General features: G+C 40.9%; 2 protein-coding genes across 2 annotated transcripts; one reads left to right on the forward strand and one right to left on the reverse strand.

Annotated features, from left to right (window-relative positions):
* Window positions 1-6,036: 6,036 nt before the first annotated feature.
* Window positions 6,037-11,232, reverse strand: LOC120696853 (transmembrane 9 superfamily member 1-like). Its single transcript, XM_039979868.1, has 12 exons — window positions 10,993-11,232; window positions 9,210-9,402; window positions 8,957-9,061; window positions 8,809-8,826; window positions 8,630-8,718; window positions 8,389-8,541; window positions 8,129-8,263; window positions 7,834-8,000; window positions 7,600-7,694; window positions 7,057-7,430; window positions 6,554-6,827; window positions 6,037-6,459 (listed from the first exon to the last, which is right to left on the reverse strand). Exons 1-12 carry the CDS (start codon window positions 11,110-11,112, stop codon window positions 6,392-6,394), a joined length of 1,791 nt encoding a protein of 596 aa, XP_039835802.1. The 5' UTR covers window positions 11,113-11,232; the 3' UTR covers window positions 6,037-6,391.
* Window positions 11,233-12,497: 1,265 nt separating this feature from the next.
* LOC120696854 (nifU-like protein 1, chloroplastic) lies at window positions 12,498-19,804 on the forward strand. The gene is made up of 4 exons (XM_039979869.1): window positions 12,498-12,790; window positions 12,876-12,954; window positions 18,153-18,463; window positions 19,327-19,804. The coding sequence occupies exons 1-4, from the start codon at window positions 12,560-12,562 to the stop codon at window positions 19,516-19,518; spliced, it is 813 nt and encodes a 270-aa protein (XP_039835803.1). The 5' UTR covers window positions 12,498-12,559; the 3' UTR covers window positions 19,519-19,804.
* Window positions 19,805-20,285: the final 481 nt, after the last annotated feature.

The raw sequence follows: 20,285 nt of genomic DNA on the forward strand, positions 1-20,285 counted from the left end.
GTGTGTTGTAATCAGCAGGGCTATTTGTTTAAGAACTGGAGTAGTAGCAATTACAATATGGTCTTAATACATAATGGTTTATTCCAACTGAGCAACTACCAAAATAATGCTAAGATTGTGCTGCCAAGAACTGAATGCAGCTCTCATACAGTTCCCTGTCACAACTCAATGCTTTTGGTAGCATGCCGAGTGCCTCCAACTTTTCCTTGCTCATGTGAGGGATCTTGTACTTATTACCTCCTCTTGCTTTCATTACTTCAGTCATGCATCCTTTTAGTGTGAGGAAGACTCTGTAAAGAATTTCTGGCCTATGTTCATCAAATTCTAACTGCACATTCTGTATGAGCTCATCAATATTCCTAGATACCCTCCAATCTGTCATTGATTGAAGAGATGCAAAGAAGCCTAGATCTAGGTAGTTCATATCTGGGGAATTTGGAGGCTGATTCATTATGCGTATGTCTAGGCCTGTTTCACGAACTGCAGCAGCAAACTATTCATCATTGGGTGGTACATGCGACGGTGCATTATCTTGTTGAATCCATATGGTCTTATTTGCATCCTCTTTAGGCCATTTAGCTTTAATAGCTGGTAGTAATTTAGTTATCATATAAGATCTCATAGTGTCTCTACCCACCTTCATGGTCTTGGTCACAAGTGTCCCTCTTGGTCTATTGCCACTTCTCCTTTTTGCTAGTTCCAGGTAGTACATGATACAAGTTAGTTTAAATAATGGATGAGACTTGAATAAACCAAAAGTAAGTATGATACCTTTCTTACAAAAGGCCAAACACCGAGTTTGCCATCGAAAGTACAATTACCAGATGCATCAAACCTAGGCTTTGCAACTACTGAATAAAGCATAACCTTCTCAATTGAATTCTTGTTTTGCACTGTCCTATGTGGGTCCTCTTCATCAGGTAGCAAGTAATATGTCTCCCTCTTCTTTGAAGCATTGAACCACTTCTCATCTGAATGGATAATATATTCCATTTCAATGAATTTTGGATCATTGGGCAAAGTATGCTGGTCTAACATAGAGAGACACCACCTCAACCTCGCAATCTTGTTTGCTTCCTTCAAAAAAGGTTTGAGCGAGCTGGAGTGCCGTCTTAGCTCTCCTTCTCTAAACCATCTATGCAATGTGCTTTTCTTAATACCCAGATCTTCTGCTAAGGACCTAATAGTGGTCCTCTTATGTAATGGAATTCTAGCAACCTCTGACAGTTCCACACTTATCCTTTTCCTAACAGAGTTATTTGGTTTCTTGGACCTAACATAGATGTGCTGTTCTTTTTTAATTTTCCGTTGTTGCTTACCTCAAGCAAAGCTTCGTATATGTCTTGCCTTTCTCTATCTGTTAAATCTTTGATCCTATTTCTCCGATATGGATGGTTCTCATGGACTTCTTCCTCTGAGACGGGCAATTCTTCTTGATCAAATTCTATATCAATTTGTTCAGAATACACACAATAGTCCCGGATATCATCCTCCAGATCTTGGAACCCATAAACAGATTCTGCAACAGCAGATTATTTCAGGTGAATGGTTGAAAACAGATCCATGGGAAACTAAACAGTTTTGATGATTAATTACCTTGATGTGCTGGTAGATGATGGTCATCTTGTTCAAAAATGATATGCTCATTGCTTCCTGGATGGACGTCACATGCAACAGGTTCAAATGTTAGTCTGGGCATGGGTATCGATGTGAAATTTAGGAGTACTAGTACATGTCGATGTGAAATTTAGGAGTACTAGTACATATCGATGTGAAATTTATTTGGGATAAATTCTTCTTCTTCCTCGGCACCAACAAAGTTCAGGTCGAAAGGATGCAAGTTCATGTCAAAAGGATGCATGCCGATGTGACTAAAAGAAATGGAACAAGCCAAATGGAACACGCCGCCGCTGGATGGATTAGATTTATAGGCCACGCGTGCAGTTCTGGCGCCGGGTGAAACTTTGGCTAAAAAAATTAAATTTTTGGCGCCTGGTGAAACAATTGAGCCGGCTCGTTTTTCAATTCGGGCTGCAACAGATCCACATGCACACGCATGGCGCTAATTAAAAGTGTGCAGTTGATGGCGCCAAAATAAAATACAGCTCCCGGCGGCTGCATGCAACCATGCAGTATCTCGGCTGGTTGGTTGCGGGGCGCGCGGGATTCCCTCAACCGGCAGGGGTTGCACGGTCATTTTACTTCCCCACTAATTTGTCTGAAATTTTCCAGGGTGACTAGTATTCTGGGACGGAGAGAGTATATGCAAGTTAGGTTTTTGCTTTTAAATTGCCCCTAGCTATGCTCTTTTCTTTTATAATTGTGGTTAATTAATTATTTTTCATGCTTGTGTAATCTCAACAAAACAAGCTCCTGTCTTAATCCATGCTACTCTAGGGTTGTGTTAATCCTCCGAAGCAAGTTTAGTAGTTGTTGTTTTGAAGGAAACACTTCAGGCTAAAAGGCATTAGAACCAAAGACTGCACATCAGTTCTAAACCATTTCTGTCGTAACCATAGTGGTGAGGTTGCTCCGTAAATGCTTTTAGAGTTTGGTCCGTGCCTCTCATTGTGTGTTGCTTTGCATTGCATCTTTTCATGAGTCTTATGCATGGCATATTTTATTCATGTAGATGCTGAAACCGAAGTCGCCTACGAGCTGATTGCCGAGCCGATCCAGGAGCCGCAAGCGGGAGAGCAGCAGGAGGGCGCAGTCGAACCCACTTCCGAAGAAGTCGCTAACCCCGCTGATCTGCAAGGCAAGCCCCGGAGCATAACCTTTACTTTTAGTATTCCATGTTTATCTATGTAATTGTGCATTTACGTCTATAGGAATTGTATGAAACCCTAGTTTGCATATTTCTATAGGTACCTGTGAGTTTCTACTAGCTTGTAGGCGGCGTTAGAAATGCTTTGCTAAGTAGGAATGCGATAGCAGTCGAGTGATATCCGGTCACTCGCGAGAGATAGGGCTATGCTACTTGTTAAAGTTCTCGAGTATAAACCCGGAAAGAAAGAAAAGTGGAGACCGGACGGAGACAAGTTGAAGTAAGGATTTGGAATGAATGGAAAGTAAGTCTCCGTCTGTGTCGGTTGAGGACCGTACCGTTATTGGCACATTGATCGAGGCTTGAACAGTACTGACCACATGCCGGGAGTAGGAGGTAGTCGAAATCGGTAAGCTAATTACTTGAATTGCAACGATACTTTGAATCGCGACCTGCTATTCTGGGAGTGGGATGATGGCGGGTGTTGGAATGTATGTCGCCTCCGGGTTCTCCGGGAATTCGCCGTGAGGGGCCCTTCACCCGAGTTTTGGCAGGCGTGATTCAGACGTCGGGGTGACGAAGGGAACAGTTGACGTGTGCGGCCCGACGGGGTTTTCACGTGTCATGTGAGTTAGGTCCACCTTGTAAGGTTAAATCGGATCGATTCACCGTCTCTCTCGAATAAGAGAACCTTGATCTCTTTGTCACATCGTACTAAAGGATGGAAGTGAGAATGAAATGAAACAGTTGATTGTGTTTATTGAAGGATAACCTGATCCACCATGTGTGCTCTAGTTACTTAGGCGAATTTAGTTAATACTTGATATACTAAATGGGGCTAAAATATTGAAAGTAAGGATTCACTGCTAGCAGCCTTTCAACAAAAGAACTCCAGAGCCAAAAAGCTTTGCATGTCTAGTTAATGGGCTAAGTATACCCATAGTCGGATAAGCCTTGCTGAGTATTAGTATACTCAGGGTGGTTGTTGTAACCCTCCTGAGTAGGTTGTGTCGCTGCTGACTTCGAGGAGGTCTGTGCGTCCTGGATTGGACAACCACTTCCTCCTAGGTGGACTGTCGAGTGGGTCCCGTCTTCTCCATGAAGTTCGGGCCAGTTGGCAGCACATCGTGGGCAAGATGTGAGTGCCACCTTTATCGTTGTCCGTAGTACTTTATTGTATTTCGAACTCGGTTTTAAACTTCCGCTGTGTATTTGAACTCTGTGGTTTGTATTTAAAGCTTTTATGTAAACATGTGTTGTAAATTAATTTGAGTATCTCTGTATGCTTGTATCACCTGTGCTCGTCTTCGTGCGAGACTTCAGTGCAAATGTGATCCTGGAGAACAGTAGTTTAATCGGGATTTACCCTACGGACTACCGGATTACACCATTTTAAGTGCATGGTAACTTTATTACTCATTAAGATGATAGTTAACGCACTTAAGCCGGTTTAATTTAGGCGGATCTGCTACAATTTCTCTAAAAATATTTATCAAAAAGTGATATATGTATATATTTTTATAAAAGTATTTTTCAAGACAAATCTATTCATATAATTTTTATATTTTCAAACTCAACAACTTGAGAGTTATTCATGATTTATATTCTCAAGGTTTGACTCAAAGCTTGTCCAAAACATTAATTATTTTGGGTATGGAGGAAGTAGCTAGTAAATCAAAATTTACAAATGGATTACTACTGCACATAACTAAATTAAAGCTGGTGTTTTCATATGCTAATATAATATAAATTATATTAAACAACGTACTACTGCACGCATTGCTTTGTCTCTAATCAACGTGAGATCAACGTACTCCATCCGTTCAAAATTATAGTTTGTTTGACTTTTCTAAGCCCTAAGTTTGATCACTCATCTTATTCAAAATTTGTGCAAAATATCACTTCTTTTGTTGTGGCTTGTTTTTTTAATAAAAGTTCTCCAACAACGATTTAAATTTGACTATGTTTGCATAAATTTTTGAATAATAAGAGTGGCCAAACTTGGGATAAAAAAGTCAAACTAATTATAAATTGGGAATGGAGGGAGTAAGTTTCAAAGAGTAGAAGCTAGGTTTGAAATCTATCGAGAATTGAATTGCTCAAATTAAATTGACAGTCATATGCCTGTTTGGACCAAATCCTGCATGCAAAATATTTGCTGAGAAATTGTGAGCTTCACGCAGAAAAAGGTCACAGCCCATACAAGTCGTCCGTCCATGATCCGTCCTTGGCTCTTGTCTCTTTTTTTTTTCACCAACCCTATATGCATCGCCATTCGATCTATAGCTAGCTTGGAAAGATACTGATACACCATGATTAACTATTAGGAAAAATGCTTCCCCTATCAGAATCTCTGTGTTCACATTACGATGCACAGATTATTATATATTATTAGCACGTCAAGATCGACATTCGACAAGATATATATGTGCACCTGTAAGTGTAAGGAAAAAAAGCCTCTGCGTGCGTCACGGTGTTGTTAATCTGGTCGAGAAAAAAGATTTTTTTTAAAAAAAAATCTGTAAGATGCTTCTGTAAATGTGTCACTTCTATACAATGGGGATACGTCAACGTACTATTGTCATGCATAAATTGACAGTCAGACATTTTGCCTAAGCTAAGGCTGATCAAATTTCTTGGTAAACTGTTCCGGATGACAACACGCCGACGCATTGTGTATGCTTGTGTACCGACGTTTCATCGTTTCTTTTTCACAGGGATCTCTGCGTTCACATCAGTTAGCTGCATGCGGGACGCGGTTCGAAATGTTGGGGGTGTCAGGCCTTATGTCATGTGATGAAGCCTTCCTCGACTTTTTTTTTTTTTTGATACTTAAGCCTTCCTCGACTTGTTCAGCCCAACCCTGATACCACACCAAGCCTGTTCGCCCAGCCCGCCTAGCTAGAGCCTGGTACCTCCAACTCCAACCAAGCAGAGGCCATATATCATTTCTCACAAATTCTTCAAATCACTCCACAAAAAGAAAAGTTGCAATAAAGCAATTTCTAGTACAACTACAAACCGAGCACACACTTTAGCTAGTCATCAAACTAGACGAACTTGGATGTACCGTGCTGGATTGCCGCCAGACAATACTGAAACAAACAGACCGCGAAATCACAACGTTCCCGATGTTAGCAGCATATGACCAGATGGGTGTCAAACACCATACCACTTAGTAGGGAGTGATGATGGTCGCAAAGGCATTTTCCAAAACCTAACGAGTGGAATACAAGTTCAGACTGCTCAGGCGGTAAGCACTCCTCAACTTTAACTTTGAACGGGATGGTATGATGCATAAAGCATAGGAGGGAAAAAATTCCCGACAATTGTGCTCGCGCCGCATGAACATTCACTGATTACATTCTACCAAACAAAAATACAAAAAGAAAAAGAATAAAAACCGGTGCTTTAGGCTAATCCTCAACTACATAGGTATACATTATGACGATGATTCCACAGGAATAAGCAGGCAAGCAAAAAATGCGTATAATAGTGAACAAAGGGAGCATGTCCTCTGTAGTTTCAAAAACCTATTCAGTATCTACCATTAATCCATTTTGAGGCCTTGCTTCCGCACTGACAATACATATGATCTCTCTGCTGCTAGTGAGTAGCAGGAATTTAATCACATTTGATATTTCTGTAGATTCTCCTTACAAACAGGGTTGACCCTACATACCCAATAGCACCTGAATCACAAAAGAAGAAAGCAAGAGATGTCAAAACTGAAAACAGTCCCACATATTGCAAAGGCACAATCTTCAGTTAAAAAAGAGAACTTACCACAAAGAATGCCTAGACCAAGGCAGAACATCAATGTGTAGCCAAAGTAGAAACTTGTCTGGAAGAAGCCTGACATCTTTGTCTTCACATGGTAGTAGTAGATGGAGTATAGGTACACGTACAAAGCAGTTGATGCTGCAGAGAAAAACGAAGTCCACTGCCAATTATAGTTCTCAGCATTCAGCAAGAAATAGGTACCCACAATTGTGACGCAGATGGTGACTATTAGAAGGATGACGAAGACCAGCAACATGAAACCATAGACATAATACACCTGCCGAAAATTGCAACAGTTTCACACTCGTTGAAATAAAATTTGCAAATATGGATTCAGACAAGCTCGTGCACAAAATCCAGTACGAAGCAAGGACATCATTTATAATCAGCAGCAAACATTTTAAAAAATAATCAATCATGCACACCCTTACAGTATTAAGATCGTATAATGGTAAAACGAGAATATCGACGAGTACAAAAATATTAATCAGCATTTCATTGTTTACCTTGTAGTTCCAGAATGATGTGAACACAAAGTACATCTCAATGAAAATGCTGCCAAAAGGAAGCAGCCCACCCATCAACGAGATGACAGAAGGTGTAAGGTACCACTTCTTCTCAGGAATAGGCCGTGGAATAGTCTTTACACGGCAGGGGTTGTTAGGAGCACCACTCCAGTTCCTACCAACAACGGTCCCCAAAAGCACCAAGGGAAAGGAGATGAAAGCCCAAAGTACAAACATGACAACCATCGTGCCGAATGGTATTGCTGCTAATGAGCGGTAGAAGATAGCAATTGTGTTCAGTGCAAAGCCAATTGAAAAACACAGGAACGGAAAGAGGGATGCTGTAAGGACCATAGCCTTAATCCAGTTTTTGCCTGTCATGGATTCAAGAAGTGCATTTGATAAGCCATAGATTGAGGTGAGTAAAGTCCTTTTAAAAGAGAGAAGAACGGCATGAAGGAATAGGTTGTGAACAGATACTGCAAAGAAAGTTGAAATGTGCAAACAAACAGTATAACAAATAGAAAATTGGCAGAACCATACCACCATTCCTCGAGTAAAGACCTCCACTAACATATCCAGAAATGAACGATGTAAGAGCATAGCACACAATGAACGTTGTGATGATAGCACCTCGCCTGACAAACACCATACAATTGAAGTTAGAGAGACATGTTCTTCTCCCAATGGAGATGGATTTTTGGCTACTCTCAGATATTTCAAGCTATATGTTCTGCATGCAAGGAGAAGGGTAAGGGCAGTGTATGTTGAGCATACCCAATGTATAACATGCCAACGATGGCCAACACAATCACAAGTAAGATAAGAGCTGCTAGCTGGGTGCCAATTCCAACAAGTGCAGAAAGAAACATCAAACTTTGGGGAGGCCGAAATACATCACCATGGACAAGCTTCCATCCTGATTCCTCGTTAACATCTCTCTCCTACCAAGGTAATGTCATGACTTGAGCAATCATTTGAGTTGGGAAGTGGGCAAAAGCTAGTGAAAGAAATTTCTCTAGCTGTCGACTATACAGTTAAACAGCATGTGCACCAGAATTCAGATGCTCACCAGGGACTCCAGATCATCGTCTTCACGAGCATATTTGGCATAATCATTTCTCAAAGTCCGCATCAATATCATCGAAACCAAACCAGTTAGGAAAATAACCATCATAAAAGAGTTGAAGATGGAGAACCAATGAATCTGAAAGAGTAATATGAACAGAACTTAGAAACTTATAGTTAGTTAAGAGGAAAGACAAAGCTCCCTATGGTTGGAATTGATAGATTGAATAGAAAATTGCTGCCAGTGTACAGATAAAGTATTACCTGGTGTTCAAAGAAAGGATAGTCCAGGTACACTTCGAAACGACGTGCAAATGACACATCTGTTGCTATCCACTTCACTGAATATGTCATATCCAATTTTTTACCAGCTTCAAGAAGCTTAGGAGACTCTTGGGTGAGATTTACATGAATTATCTAAAGCAAAAATCAGATCAGATTATTTAGTTGTGTTCAAATTATGAAATTAATGTGTTAATGTTCTGGATCAAAGATAATAGCATACCCTGTTCTCATTGTACTTAACAAGGATGTTCTTGTGTGTGTATAGATAATGCTTGTTTTCACTGTTCTTGTCAGTCTCCCCAACAAAACCTGTTCAAAACAGATGACAACTATCATGTCAGACAAAAGAAGTAGACACAAAAAACTGCAGAATTGGAATACTAGTTGAGAAGAACCTACCCCAAAGAGGCAGATCGTCTTAGGAGAGTGTGGCAGCAAGCAACCAAAAATAATTGATACCGACAAAGATGAAAAGCATCAGTGTCAGCAATAAGAAGCAAATCCCAAATCATCATAACAGTACAGAATCAAAAGTGGATCCACATACCTATGAAAAATTCAAACCAATATGAGTTCTCAATGGCATCAGCAAACTGCTGAACCTTTTTAGAATCTAGCTCAAGTGTACAAATGAAACCCTTCTCCTCATTTCCTAGACCAAAAGTAGAATTTATACAATCAGACACACAGAAAGGGTACACCTAGAGGAAAAGGACATAATATTATAATAGATGGACTTTGTACTAAATAAGTAAATAGTAAACAAAGACAAGGATGAAGTGATAACAATAACAGCATACTTAAGAACTTCATCTCAAGCTGGCTATCAATCAGCTCATTTCCACCGAGGACCTCTCCAAGACCACCCCATTTATGTATGGGGTTCTCAGATGGTTGACAAAATGGAAGACTGTAATAATTGTAAGTTTCTTGAGGATTGTTGTAAGGACCAACTTTATTCACCCAGAGCTTAACTGGCTCCTCCGCTTTGTACTGCATCAAAGAAGCATAAGAAAATGATGAGAACTTTTGAGTTTAGACCATATTTGTACAGTATGCAGGAAGCATAATTTATTCAAGGAAAACAACATTCAAGCTACATAAAGCAAATCCGTCAGATGCTATGGATGATTTCCGCTTTAAGTTTCTGTAGTGACTTATTTCTCAGGGATCGATGGATGTAATTCTATCCAGATTTATACAAAGAAGCCATGGGATTCAGACTTGCTAGGTTTCAGAAAAAAGTTCTTCACGTATCCTAAGCACTCAACAATGACAGCAGTAACTGCAACATTTGAACTGCAAATTTTGAGCTGTTTAAAATGTCCAAATTCTAGATTGCATGTAACTAGATAGTATTATTTTTTTCAAATAAAAGAAATCAAGGGCAAGCATAAAATTTTCCAAACTTCATATTGCATCGAAGTTAGTTGGTTCCAGCACTCATTCGAAAACCAAAATTAAAAGCTAGATGATACAAACAGCATTGTGAATTTATGATGTCCTACATATGCAGTGATGCAAACAGAAACACCCGGAAGTACCAACTTTTGCAGGATAAATAATTAAATAAAATTGTATATAATTTTTCAATCAAAGTGTTGGAAAAAGACTGTGCTTCTGACAGTATTTAAGCTATCAATGACAATGCCATAGTATTAACTGTTACACCGGTGCAGCATTATCATGTTTCAGAGACTTAGTAATTTGCTGGTGGCACATAGATGATGTTTTTCTGCACCTTCTACATAACATGCACTGATGTTGGCAACATTTGCACTGAAACATAAAAAATGTGCTGGATGTTGCCACCAGTGTGATATATAACATATTTTTTTTATAAACTGAGTCCAAACGGACAGTTACCAGGAAGTTTTTTCAGTTTCCGATATGAAGCACAAGCTACCTCAATATTAGCTTAATGTGAACAAAATTAAACCTGAGTGAACATAGTAGTCCGTGACGTTCTGATAGAACATAGATAAAAGCGGAGTGAACAATAATAGTATAGAATTCCGGCCAAACGAATCCATAGCTTCAGGACAGCACATAACACAATATTGGTGAATTATCGGTGACGGGGCACATAAATCATAATGACGTTGCTAAACCCAAATGTAAAAGACTACTCCTTACTGAGTACTGACAGTAAGTTATATATGTTTCTAAGCATTGGAACTCAGACCAAATGTGACCATAGTAGTAACCATCAACTGAAATCCAAAACCCATGAGCCACTAAGCTATCGTGCCGAAGTCCTAGCACGCCCATTTGCCTGCACTCCCACGTCGATCCTTACTTTCTCAAGCAAACCTCCTAAGTCCTAACTCGGAAATCCGTGCCAACCGGGCCGCATGCGTCGAACACTGACAACTCTCTTCTCACATCCGCTCCATCTGAAGAGTCTGAACAACCAAACCGCGCACTAAAACCACCCCGGGAGAGAACCGCCGCCGCCGCGAACCCAGCAGCGCAGAGATCCGACCGGAGACGCGGCCTAGATCCGGGGGAACTCGGGCGATCCAACCCAAGCGCGGCGCGTAGACTTGGATCCGGTGCAACAAGGAGAAGACGGGCGCGTACCTTGTGGTCGGACTCGGAGGCGGAGGCGGGGGCGAGCAGGGACGCGAGGGCGATGGCGAGGCAGAGCAGGAGCGGGCGTCCGAGGCCACGGCCGCGGGCGGCGCTGGAGGAGGGGAGCATGTCCGCCGGCGGCGAGATCTGAGGAGGGAGGCGGAGGAGACAGGGAGAGTGTCGCGGTCGCGAGCCTTGGGGTTCGGGTTGGCCCGAGACGGCAAGACTCACCCAGCCCCCAGCTGCTGCCCGTGGATTCCTGGAGATGGTTGTTGTTTTCTTTTCCCTCGGCGGTTTGGACGGTCTCTGATCCTGCCATGGGATCCGTGGACCGTTGACTTTCAGATACTGTCCAGTGGCCGGTTAAATTTCCAAGTTTCTTATATGCCTGCCAAACCTATTCGCATTAGTTTTTGAATAACATCACACTTTTGCGTTTTGATGACTTTGTTTGTGCTAAATACTTGAGTACTTGACGACTCGTGTTTCGCTATAATATATAGTTTGTCACTTTGCTCATACAAAGTCTCTTCTTTTCTTTGCTCAACAAAATACCCCAATACTTTTATAAGATCTTATTGATTATGAGATCATTTCATAGCAAAATTTCATGGAACTCAACAACTCCAAGCATGAAAGTATGGTTCTGACCAAAAGGATTTTAGTTCAGCTTGGAATTCTATTTAGATTACATGTGATTAATGTAATATTCATATTATCTTCTTATTTAGAAAAATTCATATTTTCGTATTTAGAAAACTTAGCAACTCAAGTTTTCCCACTTATTTTTAAAAAAAAAAATTATATATAATATTCATATATTTTAAATTTTTAATTCATATATCTTTATTTAATATATTTTAAAACTATGTGCATGAGTGCTAAAAAGATATTAATAGTTGATGTCTTTTTTCTCTTCTTTTTTTAATATTTTTTGTTTCCCTCATTATCTGTAAGGTAATTTTTATTTTTATTAATTATACACCAAATTTCTTTATTTGAACTTGTAATTTATCATTTTTATAGTTCATATCAACCATGTTTGTTTCGTATTCAAATATTATCATGTTTAATATTTTATTCATAGTATATTATTATTTGTGTGTTAACTTACTTTTTTCATAGAAAATAATTTTGTTCGTGTTGTTAAAATATTTGTTTTGGTTGCTAAATTAATTATTTAGTATTAAATAAATAACGTGTAAATATATGCAAGTGTGGTCTTATTTTGAAAATCTTATAATAAGAAAGATAATGATGCAATCTAAATTTAATTTTATGATTTAATAGTTATATTTTTTAGTAAAAAATTTACATGCATGTGGCCGATATCATCATTGTCTTTTTTGCATGCGCACACTATATTTTTTTTAGCTGCTAACATGCATGCACACACACCTATCTAATCCATGCTCTTCTCAAATGATGGACAGTGCCTCAGTGGGATTATCGCTTAGCCACGCCCGTAGCTCCCATAATCAGCACCGCGCGAAATTGGCAGGAAGCCAGCGAAATGGACGCCCGGGCGAGTCGGGCCGTGTCCGAGAGAGAAAGCCGGCGAGCACACAAATGAAGCATGATACAAATCACCCCGCCAGCCACCACCAAGGAACATCGGTGGCGGGCGGTGGGCGAGAGCGTCTCGACTCTCGACCCTCCACGCCAACCGATTGGAATACTCGCCCTCAGGCGTGAGGGGCAGGTTCCAGTCGGGCCGCCGGAGATGGCGACGTCGGCGGCGGCGGCGGCGGTCGTGGCGCAGTTTGGGCCGTCCACCTCCTCCTCGTCATCCACCTGCTCGTTCATGGTTGGCCAAGGCATCTTCTTCCTTGTATTTCCCCATATTTTCTTTGGGAATGTGACAATGCTAATTGAGATCCTCCGTTCTGAAGGTGGGGGTCGCGTCGTGGTCGCGTGGGAGCTCTCCGCCAAGATTGGTCGCCACCACGTCCATTGGCCGGCGTCACCAAGGTGAGGGCCCCCCTCTCAATGGCGTTGTATTTGCCAATTGTAAAGCTTTCTAGCAGATGTTCCCTGAACACGCTCGCATAGCTGTAACAGGGACGAGAAATTTTTACTTGATTTTGGTGAATATAGTTACATTGTTTCGGATGGCTCATAATGTGGTTTTGTGTTATATTGTGATCCAAATTCTGATGGGAGAGTGTTGGAATTTGGGCTTGGCCCATTAAGGCCCATGTGGTGCAAACTTTTAATCCCACATTGCTAGTAGAAGTTGAGGAGACCACGTGACTCTCCTATATATCTAACCCATAGGCTTCACCGGAGAATATCAATCCTATTATTCCTCTTGTAAGCCGCCGCTAGGCGTTGTACACAAACACCCGATATAGTGAAGTTCTTGCTGGCTGGCGCCAGTGGTTTTTACCCTTCGCATTGGAGGGGTTTTCCACGTTAAATCTTCGTGTCTTTCTGCGGTTTGATCTTTCTATTTTTCATCGTTTTATTCGCCGTCGCTTCTAACAAGTGGTACCAGAGCCGAGGTTTCAAGTTTGGGTTTCGTGATGGCGTCGATGAAGTATGATCTACCGATGTTGGACTACAAGATAAGGTTCTCGCTGTGGCAAGTCAAGATGAGAGCTATTCTGGCGCAAACCAATGATCTTGATGAGCCGCTGGAAAAATTCGGGAAGAAAAAGAAGGATGAGTGGACCGATGAGGAGAAGCGCAAGGACCGTAAGGCTCTTTCTCTTATTCAGCTTCATCTATCTAATGATATTCTACAAGAAGTGCTGCAGGAAAAGACTGCTGCAGAATTGTGGCTAAAACTGGAATCGATCTGCATGTCGAAGGATCTTACCAGTAAATTGCATATGAAGTTGAAGCTGTACACGCTTAAGATGCAGGAGGGTGATTCGGTGATGGGTCACCTATCTGTCTTCAAGGAGATCGTTGCTGACCTAGGGTCGATGGAGGTTAAGTATGAAGATGAGGACTTAGGTCTTCTTTTATTATGCTCTTTGCCAAGTTCTTATGCAAGTTTCCGTGACACCATACTATTAAGCCGTGATGAACTAACCCTTGCGGAAGTTTGTGAGGCACTCCAGTCTAAGGAGAAGATGAAAGGCATGGTGCAGACAGATGGCTCGTCCTCTAGGGGCGACGCTTTGCATGTCAGAGGCAGATCAGAGCAAAGATCCTCAAGTGATAACAACGATCGTGGCAAGAGCAATGACGGTAGAGGCCGCTCCCAGTCCAAAGGTCCCAAGAAGAAATTCTGTAAGTATTGCAAGAAGAAATCTCATATGATTGAGGATTGCTGGAAATTGCAGAATAAGGAGAAGAAGAAAAATAAATCTGATGGTAAGGCTAGTGTTGCTTCTGCTGGTGAAAACTCTGAGTCAGATTGTTTGGTTGTCTTTGCTGGTTGTGTTGCTGGTCATGATGAGTGGATTCTTGATTCTGCATGTTCTTTTCATATCTGCACTAATAGAGATTGGTTCAGTTCCTATGAGTCTTTGCAGAACGGTGATTTTGTGCGCATGGGAGATGATAACCCGTGTGAGATTATTGGCATTGGCTCTGTTCAGATCAAGACCCATGATGGCATGATTCGCATACTGAAGAATGTAAGGCACATACCAGGGATGAAAAGAAATCTGATCTCGTTGAGCACACTTGATAAAGAAGGACTCAAATACACCGGTTCAGGTGGAGTTGTGAAGGTATCTAAAGGTTCTCTTGTATGTTTGCTGGGTGATCTCAATCCTTCAAATTTATATGTTCTCAGAGGTTGTACTTTGCATGGTTCTGTTTCTGCTGCTAATGTTGCTAATGCTGAACCTAGTAAGACTGACCTTTGGCATATGCGTCTTGGACACATGAGTGAACTCGGTATGGCAGAATTGATGAAGAGAAACCTACTGGATGGCTGCATTCTGAGTGGCAAGAAGTTCTGTGAGCATTGTGTATTTGGTAAGCATAAGAGGGTCAAATTCAATACCTCTGTTCATACCACAAAAGGTACACTTGATTATGTTCATGCTGATTTGTGGGGTCCTTCACGTAAGCCTTCATATGGTGGTGCTCGTTATATGCTTACCATTATTGATGATTACTCTAGAAGAGTCTGGCCTTATTTTCTGAAAAGCAAAGATGATACTTTTGCTGCTTTTATAGAATGGAAAGTTATGATAGAAAGGCAAACTGAGAAGAAGGTCAAGATGCTTCGAACTGATAATGGTGGAGAGTTCTGTTCGGATGCTTTTGATGATTATTGCAGAAAAGAAGGCATTGTTAGGCATCACACCATACCATACACTCCTCAGCAGAATGGTGTGGCCGAGCGTATGAACAGGACTATCATCTCGAAGGCTCGTTGCATGCTGTCCAATGCCCATATGAACAAGCGTTTTTGGGCTGAGGCTGCTAATACAGCATGTTATTTGATCAACAGATCGCCTTCTATTCCACTCAACAAGAAGACTCCTATTGAGGTATGGTCTGGTACACCTGCAGATTATTCACACTTGAGAGTTTTTGGCTGCACTGCTTATGCTCATGTTGATAATGGAAAATTAGAGCCTAGAGCTATTAAATGTCTGTTTCTTGGTTATGGTTCGGGAGTCAAAGGATATAAATTGTGGAATCCTGAAACTAGAAAGACTTTTATGAGCAGAAGTGTTGTTTTCAATGAATCTGTGATGTTTACTGACAGTTTGTCCACAGATGATGCTTTAGTTGAGAAATTGCAGTCACAAATTAGTGTGCAGGTGGAGCTTATGGATGACCAGGAAAATGAAGTTGTTGGTAATGATGTTTCAGATAGTGTTCCTGATACTGTTCAGCACTCACCTCCAGTTTCACAGTCTGATTTGCAGCATGAGGAGGATGTAGATTTACCTATTGCTCTTCGCAGATCAAAGAGGAGTTGTGGACCTCCAAACCGTTTAATTGAGGAGTGTAATCTGACTTATTATGCTTTGAGTTGTGCTGAACAGGTGGAGGATGCTAGTGAGCCAGCAACATATTCTGAAGCCATTGATTCAGTTGATAAGGAGAAGTGGATCTCAGCTATGCATGAGGAGATGCAGTCTCTTGAGAAGAATGGCACATGGGAGATTGTAAGCTTGCCTGAGAAAAAGAAGACTGTTCGCTGCAAATGGGTCTTCAAGAGAAAGGAGGGTTTGTCTTCTAGTGAGCCTCCAAGATTTAAGGCAAGGTTAGTTGCAAAAGGTTTCAGTCAGATTCCTGGTGTTGACTATAATGATGTGTTCTCTCCAGTTGTGAAGCATAGCTCAATTCGGACTTTCTTTAGTATTGTTGCTATGCATGATCTTGAGCTTGAGCAGTTAGATGTGAAGACTGCATTTTTACATGGAGAGCTTGAGGAGGAAATTTACATGGATCAGCCAGAAGGATTCATAGTGCCAAGCAAAGAGAATTATGTTTGCAAATTAAAGAAATCCTTGTATGGTTTGAAACAGTCTCCTCGTCAGTGGTATAAGAGGTTTGATTCATTTATGTTGTTACATGGTTTTAAAAGATCTGAATATGATAGCTGTGTTTACATTAAGATTGTTGAGGAATCACCTATATACTTGCTGTTATATGTTGATGACATGCTTATTGCTGCCAAGAGCAGAAAAGAAATCACTACAGTAAAGAAATTGTTGAGTAGTGAATTTGATATGAAGGATCTTGGTGTTGCTAAGAAAATTCTAGGTATGGAGATTACTAGAGACAGAAAATCTGGTTTATTATTTCTTAGTCAGCATAATTACATTAACAAGGTTCTTCAGCGTTTCAATATGCATGATTCAAAGCCAGTTAGTACTCCTATTGCACCTCACTTTAAATTTTCAGCTGCTCAGTGCCCTAGTTCTGAGGAGGATGTTGAATACATGTCAAAAGTCCCATATTCTAGTGCTGTTGGTTCTTTGATGTATGCCATGGTTTGCTCTCGCCCAGATTTATCATATGCTATGAGTTTGGTTAGCAGATACATGTCTAATCCTGGTAAAGAACACTGGAAGGCAGTTCAGTGGATTTTCAGGTACCTCAGAGGAACAGCAGATTCTTGTTTGAAGTTTGGGAGAACTGATCAGGGACTCATTGGTTATGTGGATTCAGATTATGCTGCTGATTTGGATAGGCGCAGGTCACTCACAGGTTATGTGTTCACTGTTAGCAGTTGTGCTGTGAGTTGGAAGGCTACTTTGCAGCCTGTTGTTGCTATGTCTACCACAGAAGCAGAATATATGGCTATTGCTGAAGCGTGCAAGGAGGCAGTTTGGCTGAAAGGTTTGTTTACTGAGCTGTGTGGAGTTGGTTCTTGCATTGATCTATTCTGTGACAGTCAAAGTGCTATTTGCCTCACTAAAGATCAGATGTTTCATGAAAGGACAAAGCATATTGATGTCAAGTACCATTATGTTCGTGATGTTATTTCACAAGGTAAATTGAAGGTATGCAAGATCAGTACTCATGATAATCCAGCTGATATGATGACTAAACCAGTTCCTGTAGCTAAGTTTGAGCTTTGCTCAAGCTTAGTTGGTTTGACAGTTTAGCCCAAGAGGCTATTTGGCGCCAGAAGTTCTGTTCTTTGTTGTGTTCAGGTGATGATTTTGATATGCTACAAGAAGGAATTTGTCTCAAGGTGGAGTATGTTATATTGTGATCCAAATTCTGATGGGAGAGTGTTGGAATTTGGGCTTGGCCCATTAAGGCCCATGTGGTGCAAACTTTTAATCCCACATTGCTAGTAGAAGTTGAGGAGACCACGTGACTCTCCTATATATCTAACCCATAGGCTTCACCGGAGAATATCAATCCTATTATTCCTCTTGTAAGCCGCCGCTAGGCGTTGTACACAAACACCCGATATAGTGAAGTTCTTGCTAGCTGGCGCCAGTGGTTTTTACCCTTCGCATTGGAGGGGTTTTCCACGTTAAATCTTCGTGTCTTTCTGCGGTTTGATCTTTCTATTTTTCATCGTTTTATTCGCCGTCGCTTCTAACATTTTGGAGACTCAAAACGATAAGATCCATAGTTACATGCTTCCGTTGCATCTATATCGAGCAAGCGATTTCGATGAAATTCTGCGGCGAATCTAATTGAGTCGGTTCCTCTGAATAATCTGAACAATTCAGAACTCTGCCTTTTAAGAGGTCAACCTTCACCAGCTGTTGTTTTGTTTGTTGCAGTTGTTCGAGCTGTCGCCGACCTGCATACAGTGGTTCAATTACCATTAACCGTTGGAAATGTCGAGTCAGTCCTGGATAAAGTGCGCCCTTATCTAATAGCAGATGGAGGCGACGTCGCCTTGCATGAGATTGATGGGAATGTGGTAAGGCTAAAGCTTCAAGGAGCATGTGGATCGTGTCCAAGCTCAGTGACGACAATGAAGATGGGCATTCAGAGACGCTTAATGGAGAACATACCAGATATCAGTGCAGTCGAACGTGTTTCGGACAGGGAGATGGGGCTTAAACTAAATGAAGCAAATGTGCAGAAGGTATTTGTCCACTATTTTGTGTATTGTTTCTTATTCCTGAATGATGTACACTAGTTAGATGATTTGCAGGAATAGCAGTGATCGCTTAAACCAGCAGGTGATTGCATTTGTATATGGTCGATAGGTCTAGAACTGCTTGGCACTGAATATTTTCTTAAAGGGATGTTTGTACTGAAATTTTATGCTCAGCCTATTTCTAAACAATATGAACATATGGATCCATCTTACAAATTTAGTCTATAATATGGTAATGTTGCAGCACTAGCAACCTCGCACATGTAAAAACTGAAATATAAATATGTTCTGAAACTAGAGACTCGTATGAACAAATATATCTGATTGTTACCGGATCAACCATCATTTGTGCAAGGTAGTGCTAAGTAACAGTTTAGGAACAATGGTTGCAACACCGTTCAAGCATTGGCATTGTTTTGGATTTGCAGCCTTTCTATACACTGAAATAATGTTGTTTTTGTTGAACTTTGTATCTTATGAGAAAAATGTCCTTTACCATGAAGCAATACTTTTCCTTCTCTAATAATACTCCAGGTCCAGCTTATATTAATATCAGATATGAAATACCGAAATTCATATGTTCTACTGTGTAAAGTAGGAAAGAGGAGTGTGCCTGAAACTCTGAATTGATGAAACATCGTATCTTTATTATTAAGTGACATTTCTCTATTACCATCGTGCCAATAACTGTTTGCAACATTATACTTTATACCACGTCTCCTTCTGGCACCACTCTAGACTATATACACCATTGAATGATTTATTACCTTTTTCACCTTCTTAAGATATAAAAATGTTAAAGAGGGATAGCTAAAAAGTATTGTTGTCTCCATTAAACTAAATTTCAGGTACTAGCTGAAATCAGACCATACCTTGCTGGCACAGGAGGTGGCGAGCTCGAGCTCGTCAATATCATTGGCCCCATTGTGAAAGTCCGGCTCACAGGCAGCGCTGCAGGTGTGAAGACTGTTAGAGTGGCGCTAAGTCAGAAGCTCCGAGAGAAAATCCCATCAGTCGCAGGCATCCGTGTAGTGTCGTAAACTTGTGAACATCTGTATGCCACAGCTCCTAAACGAGCACAACTACAGCAGCTATCAAGGAATAGGATGTGAATGTGCTGACTGATCATCGATGTCAGGCACTCAGGCAGTAGCCTCCTGAAGTGTTCCTCGATCATATATTGGTAGTCAGGCAGATAAATGCCACTTTTGATGCAACATGCTGTATGTATGGTACGGGTTTTTATATAGTGGAGATGCTAAAAAGACTTGATCTCTTCCTCTTGCAATGGAATTGAACTGCTGTATTTTGGTGGAATTGAACCAATTGTTGTCTCAACCTTTTTTCTCAAGCAGCAGAGCTCTTGTGCCCCAAATCAGAGTCTAGTTTGACATTACGAACAGAAAAGTTTTTTTTTTTGAAAAGAACAGAAAAGTTATGTTGAGAACACTGAGACGAAGGAGAAACAGTATTTCCATTGTACTGGCAAAGGAAAACTCATAACTGGCGTCGCACCATTCCTCCAGAAAAATGTTATCCTAAGTTGAAGCAAAAATGCAAAATATGAAGTTCCGAATAACTGAAGATAACCGAAATGCTGAAAGCACAGTTGATCTCAACGCTCATTTCCCATCCAGTTTTGGTTTAACAATACAGAGTTTATTCAACTATATGCGTTCAGCGAGAGCGAGGATGAGCACTGGTACAATGGTAGATATCTAGAAGACAGTAAATGCATAGAAACCAACTTCAGGTATTGGATCACAGTTCACAGATCATTCGTCGAAAATGAAGCATGAGATCAACC

Source organism: Panicum virgatum, chromosome 3K (genome assembly GCF_016808335.1).
Source record: "Panicum virgatum strain AP13 chromosome 3K, P.virgatum_v5, whole genome shotgun sequence".
Taxonomy (NCBI): domain Eukaryota; kingdom Viridiplantae; phylum Streptophyta; class Magnoliopsida; order Poales; family Poaceae; genus Panicum; species Panicum virgatum.